Consider the following 22,552-nt stretch of genomic DNA (forward strand, 5'->3'; position numbering starts at 1 on the left):
CCTCTGCCCAGCAGAGAGGTGATCGACACTTCCGTCCATACAACGCTTCAAACGGCGCTGCTTTAATGCTTGCGTGGTAGCTGTTATTATACGAAAACTCTACCAGAGGCAAGTGAGGTTCCCAACTTTTTCCGAAATCCAACACGCATGCACGCAACATGTCTTCCAAGGTCTGAATGGTGCGTTCACAGGCTCATATCAAGGCGGGTGCCTAGTGCATTCTGTAGTGACTTCCAAAAGTGCAAAGTGAAACGGGAATCTCGATCAGTTATGATTGAGACAGGCACTCCGTGTCTAGACACTACTTCTTTCATGTAGATGCGAGTCAGTCTTTCCATCTTGTCCGATTCCTTGATTGCTAAGAAGTGTGCAGACTTAGTCAACCGGTCAACGATCACCCAGATGGTATCGCATCCCGTCGGTGTTTTGGGTAATCCCGTGATGAAATCCATGGAAATGTGTTCCCATTTCCACGTTGGAAGTTTCGGTTGCTGTATCAGACCAGATGGTTTCTGATATTCTATTTTGACTCTTGCACAAGTCGAGCATTTGCTCACGTAGGTGGCAATGTCGGCTTTCATGTTTGGCCCCTAGTAAAGTGCTTTCAGGTCATGGTACATTTTATCTGAGCCAGGGTGGATGGAATATCGGGACTTGTGTACTTCGTCCATCACTAGAGTTCTCAACTCTCCGTATCGAGGGACCCAAATCCGGTTTTCGAAATATCGGACCCCGTCCGATTTGGTTTCAAGTTGCTTGTTCATGCCTCGCATGAGTTCTGATGGGAGATTATCGTCTTTCAAGGCTTCGAGTTGCGCATCGTGAATCTGATCGGGCAACTCGTCAATTTCGAGTTGATCAGATGAGTGGTTGTGGTGTTGCCATGTGTCACTGGATATATTTAATTGTTTTTTAAGTAGAAGGGTATTTTAGTCTTTTTGTGTTCCGTCCTTTAATATTTTTATCTTGTCGAATCACCGATTTTTGAGGTGCTTTCATATATCATAACATCATCAGAAAATTTCTAATTGATTCCTTCCAGGTTACCGGTTTTCAAGTATGTCTCCCAAAGCAAAGCGATTCTTAGATTTTTCAGCCTTTTCTCCTTCAAAGAGACAACATCAATTAACAGCATTCGATTCTTTAGATATTCATCATTCCAGTGTTGACTCCGTCTTGTGCGTTGATGTTTTTCCTACTGTTCATCAAGTGAATCCAACACCTGGCGTACCTGTAGCTGTTGACGTTGTTTCAGTTGTTCATCAAGTTAATCCAGCACCTGGCGTACCTGTAGCTGTTGACGTTGCTTCAGTTGTTCATCAAGTTAATCCGGTCACCACAGTCAACCATCTTGATGTTTATCAAGTTTCTGATGAAGTTACAACTTCGGTTATATCTGGTTCTCCAATTCCTGATCCTCAAGAAATTTGTTTTTGTTTTTTATGTGATGATTATCACTCTTATCCAAGTTTAATGGGTGGTGAGGAATGCTTATTCTGGCAGTGTGCTTTACTCAGTTCTAGTACATTATAACCTTTTTGGTCATTACACTCCTGATATAAAGATTTTATGGGTGAAGAATGCTTGTTTCTTTTAGTCTTTTCTCAACTGGAAGTTTTAATATGGTGCTTTGTTTTCTAGTTGTGTGTGTGTTTTTCTTTGTATTTTTCTGCATTCCCCTATCTGTGTGTCACATTTTGCTAGTATGGTCTTTATATGTTGTATGACATTTATATTATGATAACTTGATTACTCATGTTTTTATTAAGTATGTTTTGACTTGTTCTTCAAATGATAACATATGTCTTCTACCTGATAACATATGTTTTAACAAGATTATTAACATATGATTTTTTTGTATATTGTTTTATGTTTTTTCTCGTTATGGTAAATTGTGGTTTAATGTAAAACCAGGTTACCAAATAATAAAACAGACCAAACTTTGAGTCGAGTTACATCATTAAACTTAATTAAACATTAAACTATTCTTCTACATAAATAAACAAACGTACATAATTCAACCTAAATAAAACAAACGGTAAACCTAAAATAAAAATACAACATAATTAAACATTAGACAGCCTATTTTCTCTCCCAATTGAAGTAGTCTCATTCGTCAGAATCACTAACATAGTAAAAGGGGTCAGGTTCAAACTCGTAACCATCTGGTTCTGGTTTTGGAGGTGGAGGATAGTGTAATGGTGGTTCGTATTCCGCCCTGGGGTCTGTTTCGTACCCTTCAGGCCAATCAGGTACTATTTGTGTGGGTCGAAGAGTAGGAGGAGGTGGAGGTGGATGGTGGTCGTCTTCATGTGGGTTCCCATGTACTTGTGGCTGATTGTTAACCCCACCATTCGGTTCAACTTGCACGATTTCAGTTTCTACTTGCTGGTTAGCCGGGTCAACCACATTGTTAGTAAGGTTTAGTGCAAAAAACCTTTTGTTTTCAATAACATCCTCTGGAGGTGTACTTGGGACGAGATACATTTTTTGTATATGTTTTTGTGGTGTGGTAGAGTAAAATGTATTACTTGAAATCTGAATGGGATGTTGATGTGAGTTTGGTTGATGACACATATTATTTATTTTTACAAACACTTTTGATTGAAGTCCCCCTTTGTACCCTACCCCATTTATTTTAATTTATTTTATTGTAATTGGAAGATCTTTTTTATATTTTCTTGTACTTTCTTGTCTTGTCATACTTCTCCCCCCTGTAATATGTTTACTTTTTCTTTTATAAACACAATTTTAAGACTCACATTTAATGTTATCCACCTTCCTTCACCCACTCTTCCTTTATTGCGATGGATGTCCCAGCCGGCTACAATGATGATATCACATTAACTACTCCAAGCAGTCAATTTTTTAGCATTCCCTTTGATCAGTCTACTTCAAATAATTTCCTGAACCACTTAGTTAGTCCCACCAGCCAAGGTAGTGTTTCATTAAGTCATATTAATGTTTTAAGTCTAGTTTGTAGTACGCTAATCCAGGGACCTCTAATCCATTTGTTTTATAAATGTTTTTGTTTTAAGGGTTCCAGGTGGTTTCCATTTGTTTTAATGCTTTTATTCCCATGCTTTTATAACTTAAAATCCTTTATTTTTGAAGCATTATTTTTTCATATGTCTACTATATTTAAATGATTTTTTTGTTTTTTTAGAGAATGTGTTTAGCAACCAAACATCCTTAGGCCAAAATGATGTGGTATATCCTGTTCTATAGAACCAAAAATTCTTCAAGAAGAGGATGCCTATTATGTTTATTATTCTCCTAATGGTTCGAAGTTTTGGCATCCAAAGATTGATAACAATTTAAAACCTGTTGAAGGCACTATTTTTAAATCATGGGAAGATGTTGTTACTATGTATTATAAGCATGCTGAAGAATATGGTTTTTGTTCCCAAAGGCTAGATAAGAAATGGAAAAGGGTCGTTACACACAAGTATTTGAGGTGTAATAAGTACGGTACCCCCTAAAGAAAACGTTCTTTTGATTCCTTGTCTGAACCGTCAATGTATGTCAGGCAGAAGACATTTACCGTAACTGATTGCAAGGCTCACATAGGTGTTTCATTTTTGTCGTGAAACTTGTAACTTTATTTTGTCTAAGTTTGTAGAAGATCACAATCATTGTCTAGTTGACACTTTTAACCGTGACTTGACTAAGATATCTAGAAAGCTTTCATTCTCATCCAACAAATTTATCCACCATATGAGCTTAAATAGAGTTGGTCCTACTGTTGCTCATCGTTTACTTGTCTCAATAAAGGGTGGTCATCATAACATTAGAGGTACACCTATTGATTTCAATAACTTTTATAATGGAATGAGGATTTTCATAGGTGATAAGGATTCACAGTTAGTTATTGACCGGTTGAAATATCTTATGAGTGTTGCCCCCAATTCTTTTTTGATTTTACAGTTGAAAATGGCAAGTTAAGATTTATCTTTTGGGCTGATGAGATATCCAAATTGAATTATAAAGCTTTTGGTCACGTTTTGGCTTTTGATGCCACATATCAGACTAATAGGTTAGTCATTTTGATTTCAGGTTTTGTTTTTTCACTTATCTTATGTACCTTTATCAATAAAACATATGTTTTAATTGTTTTTTCACTTTACTTTTCCATGTACAAAATGATATTTGTTCATTTTACTGGCGTAGATCACCACAAAAAATGTGTTACTTTTGGAGCGGCCTTGATCAGTAGTGAGACTATCGACTCTTACAAATGGTTGCTTCAATCCTTTCTTAATTGTCATGGCCAACGACCCAAGATAGTTTTAAGTGATCAAGATCCTTCTATGAAGCAAGTAGTAGTCCAGGTATTTTCTGAGTCACGTTATAGGCTTTGCATGTGGCATATAACGAAGAAATTGTCGGCCAAGGTATTTTCTGAGTCACGTCATAGGCTTTGCATCCGTGTTTTGTTTTTTTTGATATGTTTTTGTTTCTTTTTTACATTAGGTATCTGGTGATGTTATTGAGAATACTAATGTTCGTTCTATAATACCTCGTTTGGTTTGGAATATGTTTAACACCCCTGATACATTTGAGTCCAGATGGAACTATCTTATTGAGAAGTTTGGTTTACAAGACAACGAGTGGTTGAATGATAGTTTGAGATCCGTGATCGTTGGGTTCCTGCTTATTTTCTAGAGATCCTTTTTTGTTGTTTGATGAAGACTACATCTCGTTGTGAAAGCTCTAATGCAACATTTAAAGTCAACTCAACCAGCGCTAACACTTTTGTCCAATTTATGCTATGTATGGAGTCTAGACTAGACAGTCAACGTTACTCTCAAAGAAGTTGTGTGTATAATACTTCATCTGTTTCATTTAAAAGTAATACTGGTGAAGAAATAGAGAGACATGCATTTGAGTTGTACACTCAAGCCATATTTAATGAAGTTAGAAAGGAGATAGTGAAAGGGAAGTATTGTTGTTATGTTACACATACTGAATCCGTTGATGATCATGTTTTATATTCCGTGACTCACTTGGAAAAAAGGAAGGACATAACCAACGTTTTTCTGGTACGTTAACGATCCAGTTTGGTCACTTTAACATAATTTTTGTTTTTAACATATGTTATATGTTTACCTAAAAACATATGTTATAAGTGAAGTCTACGTTAACATATGTTATAGTCATACATTTTATTTTTATCGTACAGGTTAACTTTGATCCTGCTGACAACTCGGCTTCTTGTTCTTGTATGGGATTCACTCGTATTGGTTTTTTATGCCGCCATGTGTTTTGTGTTTATAGAATTAAAAAAGTTGACAAGATCCCGTTGAAGTATGTAAGTGATAGGTGGAAACGGGATGTTCTACCTAGAAGTGTTTTCTCAATTTCAAATCGTTTTAGTGTGAATTCTGAAGGTCTAAACTCTTTTGCTATAAAGATAAAAGAGTTAAAGTCTTTGTTCTTTGAAAAAAGTTATAGAAATGCGGATGCCGTAGATGATAACGAATCTGTTTTTGAAGAAATTATTGGGAATGTCAACGAAGGTGATGATTTGATTGAGAATTCGGATACTGTTCGCACAAAAGGATGTGGCAAGGTTCATCGAGTGATGGGTGACTCGGAAAAATTTTTCGAGAAGGTAGGTAAAGTCGCAAGGTTATGTCGTACTTGTGGTGAGTATGTTCATCATGATTCTCGTAATTGTTCTTTATATCCCAAGAACAAGAAGAAAAAGTCTTTGGCTGATCCAGAAAGCAGCGACAATGTTTAGGTAGTTCATGGTGGGGTTAATAAATATATTTCATTGGAAGGCATGTTTAGTTTTTGATTCTTATTTTGTTATAATCTTTTAGCATGATCTTTTCCTAATTACTACCTAAGGATCATGTATGACATTTGCAAGTTTGTTTAATAATTATCCCATTTTATTTTATTTTTGTTTTTTACAACGTCCTTTTTTTTTACTTTTTCCTTTTTAATAAATTTCTTAAAAAAGGAAGGACATAACCAACATTTGGGACTTAACAACCATTTGCCCTTTGGACTTACATTTACCATCATATTTATTAACCATCAAATCTTCATCTAACCTCCCTCACCTTTCTTCATTATATAAAGGATAAGGAGATAGTTACACTCTTGTTTTTTTCAACATCCCTTTTCCCAATTTTTATCATGTCTGCACCTCGACGTAGATTAGTTCCTCTTTCTAAGATTAAAATAGCGTCATCTTCCAGAATGCACTTTAAACCTATGGTCAAAAGAGAGAACCAACCTTCCTTCAAAATTCACCCAAATTTCGTTGAACCTAAAGTTGAAGATTTTAAGTACAAAACCCTGAAGGTTGAGAGGCCCAAAGTTGAGCAAAGTTGCATAAGAAATTCAAGTCCCTGCGGTCAACATCATGATGACGAATGGATGTTTTACTATAATTTTGACAATCCCCTCCCTAACATCACCACTCTTTTTCCATACCCAACTCCGTCTTTTGACTTCTGTCACTGTTGCAAACGTTTCTACTTTGTTCGTTAGTTTTGTGACCCCCTCAGTTTAGATCCTCACTTTCTGAAAGTATGTACTCTTGTTATGTTGTTTAAGGGATGTTTTTAGTTTTTATTTATGTTAAATGTATCTGGGAACGGGATCCCATGGTGTATCTACCACCCTTAAATGTATTAGGTGGTTTTTTAAGTGTTTTCCCAATGTATGTGTACTATGGTTAGATATTATTTTCTTTTTTTAAATGTACTAGTTCAACGAAATTTGGGTTTGGTTGCTACTTATTTTTACTATATTGGGAATTGTGTCAAGGACCATAGTTCACGTGACAGCTGTTTCCCCTCCTGTCCTCCCATAGTTCACGTGACAGCTGTACTAGTTCAAGGACCCATTAATTGTTCTACAACTTCCCTCTCCTACCATATTCTCTCTTGCATTTATTTTGTTTTATTATTTTAACATTTTTTATCTCCACCCGCTCAGTTGTTGTTAAATACCCATCCAACACTCACCAAGTCATTCCACACGGCTGCCTTGAAAAAACCACATTCATAAAATCAGTCTCATCAGTATGTATGTCTGCTACTGCCATAAGGTTGCCACCTTACGTACGTCTTGGACCGATTTGAATCCTGGATGCCGTTTTTTTTCATGTCCTCATATGGTATACAATTCTGTTAAATGCACTATATTTTTGTAATTTTCATTTTCCTTTTTTGTTTTTTTAAAATGCAGGAGAACAAGTGTGGTTATTTTGTTTGGCTAGATCAGCCTATGTGTGACCGTTCTAAGCAAATCATTCCTGGGTTGTTGAAATAAAAAAACAAGCTTGAAGATGATGTTAAAGTTTTGCGACGTCAAATACGCGTTAGGGACATTCTTATTGTCGTGTTAATTTTTTTTGGTTGTTTTTGGTTCTCTTATTTTTTATTTAGTTTTTTTTAGTTTGGTTGGGACCCTAGTTTGGTTTGGTTACTTAGATAGCTTACTTTATCAAGTATTAAAGTGTATTGTACATGCTTTTAGTTGTCATTCCTAGTTGTCTTATCATACTTAACTAGCTTTATCTTTAGCTGATATGCCTTATCAGGGACCTGTCTTATCATCCTACATAGTATATATTACGAGGTAAATGTGACCCTACCAAGAGCACTAGGTTGAAAACAATATGATCTAACTTATAAAAGTACAACATAGTACAATATGCTTTTGTAGCATTTATATACGAGGACAAAGACATGTAGCAGCATTTATAAAGCATGTTTTCCTTTTTTTTCTGCTCGTTATTTTGGGTATATATTTTTTTGTAACTATGTTTTCGAAATGCAAGCTATATGGTTTTTTACTAATGGGCTGTTAGTAGTTGTTACAATAAATTAATCTTTAATTTCACTTAGCATAAAAACGGATCCCACATAAACTGACCTTTAAGTCTACAACTTTTCTTCTAACTATATGTTTTTAACTATGTTTTCGGAATTCAAGCTATATGCTTTTTTAGCTTATTTTTTTCCATTCACCACTCGACCATGCCATGTTAAGAGAAAGTGTGAACATATGTTTTGTAACAATAGTTCAAGTTCGGTAATATGGATAACATATGTTAGGTTGTAATTGAAAACATATGTTAATTTGGTAACATATGTTTTATGGTATCTTAAAACATATGTTAACATTGATATGTTATATAAACAGGCTTCACATTTTTTCTATATAATAAATCGTATGGTCATTGTCCCGAATTCGTATTGTCAACAAACTAGCATACCTGTGGGTCAAACTAACATTTTTATTTTTTTCGAATGTTCTCCAAATTGTCACGTGTTCAGAAATTAAGTGTATCCCCCCCCCCCCCCACATTTTTATTGATTTTATAAATGGTTCCCTGACTTATATATTTGTAACTGTTTGTTTTCTTGTTCCACGTGTACAATCAACTACAGTACAACCACGCAAGTGTCACACCTACTATTCCACGTAAACAATAAATATTTTAACAACATACTAGAATTTTAATGCCTTTTCACAATCAAATAAAGGTTTTCGGTAATGATGAAAACAACCAGATTACAAATATTTTAACATACTAGAATTTTAACAACTAGGTTACTAATATTTTAATTCTTTTTTCACAATCAAATAAAGGCTTTCTATAACGATAATTAAACATACTAGAATTTTCAACAACATTTTTTGTGATACCTAAGTCAACCAACCAAACCTTTTGACTAATCCTCACGTGTTCAACTAACGCAAGTCCTTTCACCCACGTTTAACTGCTTTTGTTTCATTTTTCCACTACAGTTGGCTACTTAAAATATTATCTTTTGTACCTTTTATACTTTTGTACTCTAGGCTACTTTTAAATATTTTATCTTCCTTGGAATTCCCTACAGGGAGCCACCTAATCTCTATTTCCAAAAACACTTTTTGTCCACAAATTAACATAATAATTTAAGGTCCCACAATTACTACCTGCCACCGTCATATTCTAAAACAAAAGTATAAGGGCCCACAACATACTTTTGGTCCATACCACAAAACAGAAGTCACATCCGTAACTTCTTTGCCCCAACCACTACCCCCAGTTAAATCATGTTCAGACATTACAGTACCCTACCTCATACTAAATTAAAGTTTTACAAAACAAAAACTAAAAGTTTAATCAAAAGCACACTGAGTTCGTGGGATTTTTTCACTTACCTCCAACACCTCCTACCTCCATCAGAACTTCTTTCTTTAGAGTGTTTAAGTCAGACAAAATAATTCTTGATAATATTTTTTCCTTAAACTTTTAAGTTGACTTTTTTTCTTCATGACTTGTCTAGCAAACCCGGCTTCGAATTTTTCTCCCTCCCCCATGAAAGTCTCCATATGCCTCATCAACACCACTCCACCTTCTGTCGTGTGGCTTGTGATTGCCCACTTCACCTGAATTCTTTCAACCTTACTCTCCTTTATCTCCTGACTCTTTGGATGATTCCATGACTCCAAATAATACAACAAAACAAAGTTAAACTATTATTTACCTAAACTGTAAGTACCCAAAAATAAATGTAACTTATTGTAACTTTAAATTTTTCATTTACCTTTTGTTCCCAACTCAGCCCTGCCACATTCCCTCTTCTTTGAGCTCTTCACATATATCGGGTTACTTAATGTGTTTTCAAGTTCTTTTTTTGTTTTTTAGAGATGCTTCGACTCCTTCTTTCAATAACAAAGTACTTCTTCTTGGAAGTGCTTTCTTTCATTTTCTACAAGTAATCCAAAAAAGTATTCAACACATGTGTTCGCTTCAAAACATTGAAAAAAATCAAAAGTATTTTTTACATTAACTGTGTGAGGCCAGTTTATACTCGACCCAAAAAACCCTAATAATTCTTTTACAGGCATTTTTATGTTATTTTATTTTTCTGTTTAATCATTTTTTAAACTGGTTACACATTCACATTTTCTAACTTATTAAAAATGTTCAAAACCCTCATACTTTTAAATGTAAACCGCGTTCTTAAATAACTTTTTAGCATTAAAAATGTTTTAAAGTTATAAAAAATGTGTTTTCAAGTTAAAAACATTCACATTCACATTTATGTAACTTACTTCATGTGTTTTCAAGTTAAAATTGTAACTTACTTCATGTGTTTTCAAGTTAAAAATGTAAGTTACTAAAAATGTTCAAACATAAAGCTCATACCTTTAAACCTTAATGAAACTCATCTACGTTTTCTTTAACTTTAATATTCTTAAAATTGTAAAAACCCTAAAACTTAGATCGCTATATAAAGATAACCCCAGAATGTTAACAAGCAGATGACCGGAAAATGTTCAAAACCAGATGACTCAATAGATCAATGGAAAATGTTAAAAACGTAAACATAAGGTTGTTATTAACATATGTTCAACCAAACGAAAGTAAACGTATCGATAATTTAGTCGACGTCAACGGAATAGCCTGATATCTCTCAGTCCTCAATCAATTTCTTACTGTTCATCAGCTGTGGAAGATGAAGGAGATGAATCGGTGATGATAATTTGTGTTGGAATATGTGTTTCAAAATTTGAACGATTGTTGTTATTGTAGTGAGATGAAGTAGCTGGTGATTGATTAGACATAAAGCAATTGTGTGTGAAATGTCTTTATTACCCTTTTGCAATTATAATATGTTTTTTTAACATAAATAATGTGTTGATAATTCACATTTAATCTCAGCCATACATTATAAGAGATCAATGGTTTAAAGAGGGTTTACATAGTTTTCTCAACTGGAGTGAGTTTTTATTTTAACATTTCCCTATATATATATATATATATATATATATAATTGTCAAGTCAGCACATGATGCATTGCATGACTAGATTTCATATTGAATGTTAATCCTGAAACGGGCTATCAATAAAGTTAAACAGTCATTCAGAAAGAAAGTAAAACCTAAGGGGTGTTTCGTAATAGAGTTTAGAGTTATTTATAGGTTTACTTTACTGTGTTTTGTTAGTATTTTAAGAATATTGTGGGTCATTTAGTTTTCTAAGATTTTTCTTGTTTTTCAAGTTATTTTTTTATTATAAGTAGATAGCTATAATATATGTAATTTGTGTGTGCAAGTTTTGATCAATAAAATAAAGAGTTGTAATATGATGTTTGATCACAAAAACTTATGGTTGAGTGTTGTTTTATGAGACCTTATTGCCAAAAGATATATTCGAAACCCAATGACAAGGCCGACTCTCAACCATACCAAGGTGGTTAACCGACACCGGCTCGAATTCCACTAAGCCCGAAAATTATATATATATATATATATATATATATAACATAACCAGCTCAGCCCAATTCATAATTAATAAATCCTGAGTTCATAACCAGCTCGACCCAATTCAAATCGAGTCCATCCGAATTAATGTATGATATGTCCATAATTTCGTAATTATTAACCTTCCCAATAGCCTATTTAAAAAATTTGCAAAATACTGAGGCGGGATAATAATAAGGAGACGATCAGACTTCAGACAAATATCAAACGTTGAACAGAATACTATCTAGTCCTCTGCTGGCACCGGATCCAACCTCCGCTAGTACACCGGTCGTCACACTACAGTTAGGTTTTTTAGTTTTTCATTGAAATACTGAATCTTAATGCCATTAAACTAGTAGTTAGCTGTTATTTATATGCTTAGTTTTATAAAATTTATGGTTAATTGTTTGATTGTTATTGATGTTTAGTTTTATTAAATTTAGGGTTAATTATTATATAAAATTTAGGGTTAATTTTTTATTGTTATTTACTTATGAATTTATACTCGTATTCGACTTATATTTTTTAACAATTTTTGAAAACGTTCCTGCTGGATGCAACTCATTCCCTATTTTCCATATAAACCGTTTATTTAAGTTGTATAGGTTGATGGAGAGAGGGGCCCATTTTTTCCTTGAAAAAATTATTTAAGGATTCAAGGGGAGGCTTTATGAGTTTTTGAGGTTTGCTCACCTCCGTTGACAGTGACCACTGATTCGGTCAAACCTATAAAATTTCCCAGACACATGTTTTAGTATGGGCCCTGATATATGCACCATATTGGGTCAACTTTGAAAAGTTTAATGGAGAGAGAAAGAGAAATAAGATTGTCAGCTTTCCTCTTTTTCATAATTTTGTGTCAGTCTTAACTTTTATTTTATTTTTTTGGTCAAACAAGATATGATCAGCTTTTTTATCTTTGAAAACTTCAATTTAACTTTCCAAATCACTTTCTCTCTTGATCAGATACAAACCTTAGAAAACACCATTTGTATTGAAAAGAAAAATACAGTTAGAAAGTTAACATTAATTCTATATCACTAAAACTTGATCATCTACGTATTAAAAAAGAGTGTAAACGGTTGAACGAGGATCGGGTAGATTGTGATTGTCGACTTCGCACCTGTAAAGGGTTGCCATGTGCTTGTGAATCAATGTTTATAAGTTCAGGTAAGTATCTTCATCTACATCGGATTGATTTTTTAAAGTTGTTCATTTTAAAATTAATACTTATTTACTTTAAATGCAGGTCAATATATTCCTTTAGATAGGATTGATGTTTTTTGGAGGAAGCTAGATGTTTCACCTTTAACTTCTATGCAAGATGATGATGTTGATTGTGATGATGAACTACAAAGTTTTAAGGAAAGTTTCAACAGGTTGTCCAAAGATGGAAAGAGAAGTTGGATAAGAAAGCTCAAGGATATATTCACTCCAGGTACAAAATTATTATATATTTTATTACTTGAAATTTAACACGTATATTATAAAATAATCATTATACAAAATTCGTTTTAGGTAAAATCGACATTCGGGAACCTCGTGTCCAAAGGAATACTCGTGGATGACCGAGTTTGAAGAAAACGCAACAAAAAAGGCATGACGATCCCGTTCGTCAACAGTCTTGCAGATTTACAACTGATAAACCTCCCCTTCAGCGAACCGACTCCCATATGCCTCCGAGGCATAGTTCATATGTGCAACCCGTAGAACGTGATTATGCCCAAGAGCTTACAAGGCACAATTCATTAAGGGACCATGACAATTCTCCCGGTTACAACAGTGGATGGGGGAACTACGAAACACTTGGTTTTTACGGGAACTATGATGATCATCCAACTTACAATAGTGCATACGTGAATACTGGTGAACAAACGTATTTTGGAAGCACTTCAAGTGTAATAGATGATTTATTCGGGTTTAACCAGAATACTGCTGAACAGACGTATTTCACCAACACTGCAAGGGTAACAGAATATGATTTCATGGGGTTGAGCCAGCATAGTGTTACATGTCAAAAATCAATAGACTATCGCACTTATATTGGTGAAATTCCAGAAATATTTCAACCGTATGTGGAGGATATAGAAAACGTCGACGGTGATGGAAATTGTGGGTTTCGGGCTACAGCTGTTGCTCTCGGGTACCACCAAAATGATTGGGCATCAATCCGAAGGTCCCTAATTGAGGAGATGGTGCAGTATGAACAACTTTACAGACTCGCTTTCAAAGACAAAAACAATACGGTGGACGAATACAATGCTGTGTTCTCATCCTTGAACTGGTTTGGTAAAGGTTTTGCACCAACACAATACTGGATGATTATGCCAGAGACGGGGTATTTGATTGCAAACAGGTTTAACGTCATTTTTCATTTCATTAGTAAAGATAATAATAGTAGCTCGACAATATTTCCGCTTTGGAGAGGACCTGACCAGTTCCCAGAAAAAAGAATCATTACAATGGCACTGGTGCATTCAAATCATTATGTAGCGGTGAAAATGCAAGGCGAGTTTCCAATGGGTGTCACACAAAAGTTATGGACACTAAACAGACAAACTGCCGCATCTGAGTGGGAACAAATATATCAATCACGTCAACAACTATATAAAGATTGGATATGGAAACCTCCTGTATATAAAGTTATAGATTAATTGTATATCTTATTTATTTGTCTTTTATTTATTTAATTATATATCTTGTTTATATATAAGTAATAATAGTATAATAAAATATAAAATAAAAATAAAATTGTAATTAGTTTAATAAAGAAATAGTAATTAGTAATTAGTAATAATATAAAGAAAAAAAAAGAAAAAGAAAAAATTAAACAAAGAAAAATAAAACGTAATCATTACAATGGGTGTCACACAAAATCATTACATAATCATTAAAAAGAAAAAGAAAAAATTAAACACAATCATTATTTAATAATTAGCGGTGTAAAATGAAATTTAAATGGTGTATTTAGCTCACCCCTTTAGTATTTATTATTTTAATTATATTGTCCCCGTATCAAACTTTGTTTATTTTGGTAGGAAACAATATTTAATATCTTGGTGGTTCTTATTTGTTAGTAAAAATATCAAAATCATGTTCGGCCACTAAACCAACTTTACAAAAGTTAATTTGGACTGGCTCGCCAACCTAAACACACCATCCCCACTTACTCTTCCATTATTATTATTACATTTGCGTTACGAACTACGTACTTATGTTTCGTATAGTACTAATCCTGGCTTCTCACTGGTAGCTAAGTTCCTTTTGTCACGAGGGCTAGCGTTTCAAAAATCCATTTTAAGTCTAGCTAGATGGTTCATTGCCTCGTTGGCTTTGCTCAATTCTAAAAAGCCTACTTCGTTAAGACCACCGTACTTAGGGCGTGCGTAATAGTCAAACGCCCTCACACCACATCAGTCAAAAGCAACCTGTACACCGCTATGTTAGACGTTTTGGAAGCTCAAGTGAGGCAAAAGAAAATGGGCGTTGGGCGGTGTCTTCATCTGTCAATAATTTTTCTAAAAAAAATCTCCCATTCTAATACAAAACACACTCTACACTCACTCCAACTTAAAAAAAATAATAATGGATAGCGATCGTTTGTGCGGGGCATCAACTTATACATCAACATGCCAAAAGTTCATGACCGGTTAGAAGATGGTATCCATTTTTCGAGTAGGGATGGTAATGGGATGGGTTTGGGTAATATCCCAACCCATGCCCAACTATAGAACATTTGTCCCAAACTCGACTAAAAAACCATAGGGTATTTATCGGGTAATTGCCCATCAGGTTTCGGGCATACCCATGGGTTTCGAGTATACCCGTTAGATTATTAAAAATACACATTGGGTGTACCTGGCCCAAATCCCGCTTGGTATCCATCCGGTAAATATTAGTTAACATGGAACCATTCAAACTCGTTAATTCACGACCTACGTACAATATTAAAACGTAGTTGAAGTACGATATGTTTTGATGCTAGCCAGGCCCGGCTCTTGGGTGAGTCTACTAAGGCAACTGCCTTGGGCCTCCTATTTGTAAAGGCCTCATAATTTTAGCCCTCTAGTTTCTTTTTTGTCAACGTGCTAGTCTGTATGTTGTCTCTTTTGAATTATTATACTTATGAATAAAATGGGTTTACTTTTTCCAACTTAAATGTATATTATATTATTTTGTTATCTATAAACATATTTGATTTTGAGAATGGTGCAACCAAGTAAGTTAGAATTATTAAGTCAAATACACAGTTGCTGATATAAGGTATGATATAGATTTATTTACTTACACTATCTAGTCGAAATCCATATAATTAAAGTGTTTATCTTCTTGCCAACTGTAAATGATATTTTTGAGCATGTCAATATTAACTTAATTTTTTCTGCTAACTATTTAGTTGATTGTTAGTTCTAAATCCAAATAAACAAAGAGTGAATCCAATATTGAAAACTTAAAAAGACAAAAATTTTAAGTTTTGATTTAGACCTCCACTACAGTTGAGCCGGCCCTGATGCTAGCTAGAAGTAAAAACAAGAAATTCATTAGTTGGTAATTAACAAAAGGGTTACCATGTAATTCAACGTACAGTTGAGTTTGGGTGTCCGTATCCCTTATTCCCTTCATAGGTTTGCAACATTCAAAAGAACTATCAACTGTTGCACTACGATTTGATATAAAAAGTATGAACCACTTGCAAACCACTATTGTATATTTATGCCCAACAGTATAATACTATACATAACAAAATTCCATACCAACAAGAACTTTAATATTCCAAATGAAATTTATATATGCGCATTATTTATGAATTCAACCAAACAGGCATATAAATTAAAAAGAAATTACTCCAATGAAATACATCATATATATATACCATGACCTTTTTGAACATGGTACAACTTATTCAACCATCTGCACATGAATGGCTAACATATTTATTCGGAACTTGGTTTGTCTTAGTTGTTCAGCATTATCAGGAACTTGGTTTTGGCTTAGTTGCTTTCTCTCTCGCTGAAGCAAACGTCTCTGCAACAAGTAATGGGAATGCAATTGTGGCATCACAGTGCACCTGGACCAAGACAACCAACATGAATAATTGAATACTACGAACACGTACAATAATGTATACATCGCTGATTCTGAAACTCAAAAGGCAAATTGTCTTTCAAGGTCACAGTAATCAGTTATGTAAATAATATGTATTCTCTATGTTGCAAATTAATTGCAACATTACATTTTTTTAAGTTTCAACAATATACATATTAATGCAATAGTTTTACCATTAGAGATATTCTAATATAATGTAGTAGAGTTTATAATATTCTTTTATTTTGCTCCTATGTTTCATAAACTATATATCTTCTCACAACATTAGAAATGCAATCTTTGACTTTGTGGTCAAAGTATATAACGAAAGGAACATGATTGAAAACATCGGTTAAGCATCGATCACCTAAAATATCTCATACAACATGGCAAGAACCGAAAAAAGGGAAGTATTACATTTATAAGGCATCAAGGGCATAAAAAGTAACAAAGTCCATGTGTTTACCTTAACAGATTTGGCAGAAGCGCGTATTTTGCCCCATGATACAGCTTCATCAGGACGTGCACCGGAATCACTACCATCAAATTCTTGGGCAGTATTGATGAAGACCGCATAATCTGTACCATTACGCAACATATTTGCGTTGCATATGTGATGTTTTGGCAACCCTCCCCCTAAAATTATCACTCCTGTCTTCCTAGGATCTGCATGCACAGCTTCATTGTCCATCGCCCTAATATCTGTTAAATAATTAAGTTGGCAGATTATACACATAATTGAAGGTCAAGATAATAATAATAACTTTGTGATATATATTAACAAGTTGAGAATTTGAGGTAAAGATAGTTTTTCAAATAATTTAAAACCTTGTAGTCATTTGTTAGAAATTTGGATTGATTTAATGTTTACCTGATTTCATTTGTAAGAATTTTGGATTGACATATTGCACATCGTTGTTGTATTAGACTATTAGTTAAGAATTAAAGAAGTTACTGGTCATGTTTCTCTATGCTAACCTTGCAAAAGTTGTAACAGGTTTTCTTTAGCACACTAAAAGAGAGAAAATATCTAATAATTCTTATTTAGAACTAAATTAAATATTTTCTGTTGGCCTTAATTGTTTAATCAAGTTTGAATGAAAGTTTAAAGTTCTATATTTTTCACTTAGTGTTAAACTTGATCTAAGAAAGTCAAAATGAGAAAATATGCTCACCTTGTACAATGTCGACAACAAGACCGGGATTTCGAAAGGAATGGAAGTATAACATGTCACCTATAGATCCGTCTGTCAAGCTAGGGCAAAAGACAGGAATATTGTTCTACAATAAAAAGAAATGTCGATAATCAAACTTTGAATTTCAAACAACTTAATTACATCAGTTCTATATTGAAAAATATATGGTTTTTTTTTTTATTTGAGAGGTGAGATCATTATATATATGATCAAAAGATACAATCAGCCTTATAAATTTAATAAAAGTTATAGCGTTGTTAAATGAAAAGTTGAATAAAAAAGGTCACAAAAACAAACATAACTAACTTGTAATTGGGTGAAGACTGATTACCTTATATGCCCAATAAAGGTATGAACTCTCGTTATTGATCTCCTTCCCCAAGCGTGCTATAACTCTTGATGGCGTCCATAAAATGTGCTAATGAATAAACAAAATGATGTATAAATTTCTACTACTCAGTAAAGATAATTGATAAATGTTTAAGATTCATCAATACTAAACACAAAACTTCTATTTAGTTTTGTTGCACATATAATACCTGTGTCTTTTGCTCTTCCAACATTTGGTCAAGTATTGGCATTATCCAGTCTTCAAACTTACAATAGTTATCATTAGGCAACAATAGGTTACCAATACGATTTAGTCCTTTTGAACGCAACGCGGCACCTGGTAGATAAAAGTCACCTTTGTATGTGTCTCCAAGGCATTTTATGAGATCTTCCTCAATGCCACCGGCGGTTGTCACGATCACTTCAACCTTGTTTTAGTTAAGCATAAGTTCCAAAAAAATTTATAAGAACAATTTAAATTTGACTTATTATGTCTAAAATCCAAATCATAAATATATAGTGTTTCACTTTGAATTTGATTTCCTTGTGAATGAACTTATACATATTGATGGCCTTAAATTAAGCCTGAAGATACTAACCATATGATGTTGAACTAGATACCGAATAGTGTCTCTAACACCAGATGAAATGAGGTTTGAAGTAAACCCTAGAAAAATCTTGCATTTGACAGACTCTCTGTAAGTTGGGTTTTTCTCCTCCTCGCTACAACCCTTAGTTATTTCCTCATGAGAAAGCCGCCAGTTTAGCTTCAATCATTAAATTGAAACTCTCAAAATTATACATAACACCGAGCTATATATGTAGAAAACTAAATATTGCGATAACACACAATTATTTACTTTTTAATCTTAACCAAACTACAAAATAGAAGAAAATGAAAGAAATAATGGTTATTTGTCTTGTCTAAATAAATATATGAATATAAATGTATTTGTTTATACAACATATACATGTGTGTAAGTCTTTTTTTTATATATATATAAAATATCTTCCATTTCTAGAAAACGTTTACAAAAAAGTGGCAAGCAAACGGGCGACAAGCTGCGCCGCTACCATGAAAGGATCCGACAAAACAAAGTTAACTTTACTCTCCTCCAATTCAATTCTTTCAATTTTGTAAGATCTATTTGTTCTTAATGACTTTTAATGCTTTTGAAATAGTTGTTTAGTTTAGTCCCTTTTTTAAGATAACTATGCTGAAAACAAGTAAACAGACAATAGCAACGCAAGTGAAAATGATAAAATATGTTCCAAACTCCTCACGTGAACTGCATGCATACAAGGATCTATTACAAGTTTTATTTATGTTATTTAAATTTAAAAAATAAACGGGCTAATCTTTATGTTGTTAGGGTTGCCTATTTCTCTAGTTGTTAGTCGTTTGAGTTCTTTTCATATTTAACTTCTGTTTGTAACCTTTATCAAGTATGTAGTTCAATCTAACCTATTGCTTTTGCTTCAATAGTTATCTGTTTGTTATCAAACCATCAAACAAATCATCGTTACTTGAAGAGATAAAGATTTTAAGCCTATTGTGGATCAAAAACATATCCCATTTACATAGTTAGATTGAGAGTCTTGGTGTAAATTTGACATTATGAACTTGTAATTTGTTTCCTCCTTAGAGTTCTTAGCACCTTGCAACGGCCTCGTTATTCATTATATTTCAATCGTGGTAAAAAAATGTTGTTGTTCGGTTTTGGTTTTGAATTAATCTTTTTTATTTAATAGTTTACCTATAGCGTTAAATAGTTAGTAACTTATTTGTTTGCATCGACTCTTTCTTTGTTATAGGGCTTTTCATTAGGAGTTATGAAATTCTTTCTAGTTAAAATCAATTTGATATTATATTTCTCGCCCTTATCTATGTTCCTTATACGCTTAAATTATTTTTATTTTGATGAATGTGTAGAGATCGAACAAAGTTTTTTTCTATTGTATTTAACAAAACTGTATTCATTAACTAATATTTAACATTTTAATATTATTTTATTAACACTTTTTTTTCTCTACACGACTCGCGTTTTTACCCAACCCATACTTTACCCTACCGAAAATTCTTGTGTCCGCTAGTGCTACATATACATACACAAGCTTTCCTTTTCAAAGCGAATAATCAAACTCGTTACCAAATATAACAACCTAGTAATGAGCATCCAATATATTCATCTAATGTGTTAAAATTAAGTAGGAGTAAGTGTGACATAGATTAACTTACCATTTGATTAACGGTTTCAATGGCATCACCGAGATTAGAAGCTTGGAAGCCGGTCGAAACCAAGGATTTAATAATGTGTGAATAATTAACCCCTTGGTTGAAATCGTAGCCATTGATTTTCACACAAGCGCCTTCTAAACTCTCCGACTCCTTAAAGAGAATAGATCTCAAATTCTCAATCGTCTTTGCTTCATTATCAGCTAATTCACCCATTTCGCCAACTTTGAGCTGTTGTTGCTGTGTCACGTACACTACCACAATCACATGGGTATTTATTATTTTTTTGGGAACGTGCTATAACTATTTTTTAATATTTTTGCATGTGTTAGAAGTTCCATTCTATCTTCTTATAATAATTGAACGGCCAATATATTAAAATCTCCATTCGATCTTATCTTCAAAGATGCGATTTTTGGTTTTACATTACTCATGTAAACTAAAAAACAAGCCAAGCCAAACTGGCGATATAACTAAACATAAAAATATCCAAACACGTTGGGGCCATGGGCATGGGTAGAGGTGCATTAAACCGGTATTAATTAGGTTGAAAGTGGTTTTGGGTACCGTCAAAGGAGGTCCAAGCTAGAGGTGGTCAAAAAAACCGGTCCTCGAACCGGTTTGCCGGTTTAAACCGGAAACCGGTTATTTAAAAAACCGGTTTGACCGGTTTACAAACCGCCGGTTTGTATATCGGTTATACTTTTTAGAGCCCAAACCGGTTTTCAAACCGGTTATAAAAAAACCGGTTTTTTTAAATAACCGGTTACTAAAAAACCGGTTAACCGGTTTTTTTATAAACCGGTTTATGACCGTTATAGAAAAACCGGTTAACCGGTTTTTTAGTAACCGGTTAAAAACCGGTTTATTTCCGTTGTGAAACGGCTATATAGCCGTTTTTTTCAATTTTGACCGTTTTTTTTTTTACCATTTTACCCCCACAAACATCTATATATAGTTTAGGTTGGGTATTGGTTAGAACACACTCGATTATACAACTCCAAACGCTCCAAACGCTCTAAACGTTTATTTCATACGCGATTATTTTGTTATCTCACGCTCAATTATACCACATTACCACTCCATACGCTCTTATTTCGTAGTCGATTATCATGGCCTCCCAAAGTGCTGCTTCATCCGTCAACATGGGTGCCTCGAACACGGGAGAAACGATCGTTCGGGTCATCCCCACGAAACGAAACCAAGATGTTTGGCAACATTTCGACCTATGCGAAATGTCTAACGGTAGCCAAAAAGCTCGATGCAAACATTGTTTGAAGTTTTATGGCAAAGATGCAAACTCCACTTTAAAAGCGCATGTACAAAGGCCCTTTTGCAAGGCCTTGAAGGACGAATCGGGAAGTAGTTCGCAGCCGGAGATGACGAATCAAGGAACGGTGTTTACGTACGACCTTGAAGCGGTACGTCAACAGTTTTCAAACTTTGTGATTCAACAAACACTTCCTTTCAACCACTTCGACAACCCTCAATTCACGGAGATGATGCAAAAGTATGTTCAACCACGCTACCAACACGTAAGTCGTTCGACCCTTAGAAGAGATTGTCTTAAAGCATGGAAAAACGCTAAATCCGAACTAATTTCATACTTTTCAAACTTACAAACTGGTGTAAACTTAACAACAGATGTGTGGTCGGTACCTAATGGTTCGCCCGACTCATACATTTGTGTGACGGCTCATTGGGTTGACCCCGAGTCGTGGCAAATGATGAAACGAAACGTTGCGTTTCAATTGTTTGATTACCCGCACACGGGTAGAAATATTTTTAAACTCTTGGATAAAGTCATTCGACAATACAAGATTGAACATAAAATCTTTTCAATTTCGTTTGATAACGCGTCCAACAATACGGCCGCGGTTGGCCATTTAAAATTAAAGTATAAACCTATTTGTGATGGAGCGTTTTTTCATAGCCGATGCATTGCACATATTATCAACTTGGCCGTGCAAGATGGGTTAAACGTGATCGAAACGCAAAGAAACAATTTTAAAAGAATGTTACGAGATGTTTTTAGCAACAATAAAACATTTTCAAGATACAAAAAATTTTGTGTAGAAGCTAATTGTCAATGGTTGGGGCCAAATTGGGATTGTCCAACAAGATGGAACTCGACTTGTGATATGTTTGAGAAAGCCATCCAACAAAAAGAATCACTAGTTGCGTTTCATCAAATTTTGTCAAATAGGGGTAAATGTGCACCGTACGATCCTAGAAACTGGTTATTAATTGAGATCGTTACGGAGGTCCTTCAAATTTTTAAATCTTGCACAACTAGTTTATCCAGGGTTTACTATCCAACAAGCCCCATTGCTTTACCAAAAATTGCTGTCATGTGCACAAAGTTGAGTGAACTTCATTGTAGGGGTGCACCTTATTTTGATATGGGTGTAAAAATGAAAGAAAAATTTAGAAAATA

At 34.1% G+C, this 22,552-nt stretch overlaps 2 protein-coding genes across 2 annotated transcripts; one reads left to right on the forward strand and one right to left on the reverse strand.

The window, feature by feature from the left end:
* Positions 1 to 4,775: 4,775 nt before the first annotated feature.
* Positions 4,776 to 5,746, forward strand: LOC143550090 (protein FAR1-RELATED SEQUENCE 5-like). The gene is made up of 2 exons (XM_077040820.1): positions 4,776 to 5,042; positions 5,183 to 5,746. Exons 1-2 carry the CDS (start codon positions 4,776 to 4,778, stop codon positions 5,744 to 5,746), a joined length of 831 nt encoding a protein of 276 aa, XP_076896935.1.
* A 10,424-nt stretch (positions 5,747 to 16,170) lies between these two features.
* LOC143550087 (deoxyhypusine synthase-like) lies at positions 16,171 to 20,534 on the reverse strand. Its single transcript, XM_077040818.1, has 7 exons — positions 20,119 to 20,534; positions 18,479 to 18,646; positions 18,089 to 18,307; positions 17,881 to 17,967; positions 17,529 to 17,634; positions 16,820 to 17,055; positions 16,171 to 16,336 (listed from the first exon to the last, which is right to left on the reverse strand). The coding sequence occupies exons 1-7, from the start codon at positions 20,329 to 20,331 to the stop codon at positions 16,241 to 16,243; spliced, it is 1,125 nt and encodes a 374-aa protein (XP_076896933.1). The 5' UTR covers positions 20,332 to 20,534; the 3' UTR covers positions 16,171 to 16,240.
* Positions 20,535 to 22,552: the final 2,018 nt, after the last annotated feature.

This window comes from Bidens hawaiensis, unplaced genomic scaffold, assembly GCF_021521415.1.
Source record: "Bidens hawaiensis isolate Kalapana, Puna unplaced genomic scaffold, B.hawaiensis_p1.1 tig00015923_1, whole genome shotgun sequence".
Classification (NCBI taxonomy): Eukaryota; Viridiplantae; Streptophyta; class Magnoliopsida; order Asterales; family Asteraceae; genus Bidens; species Bidens hawaiensis.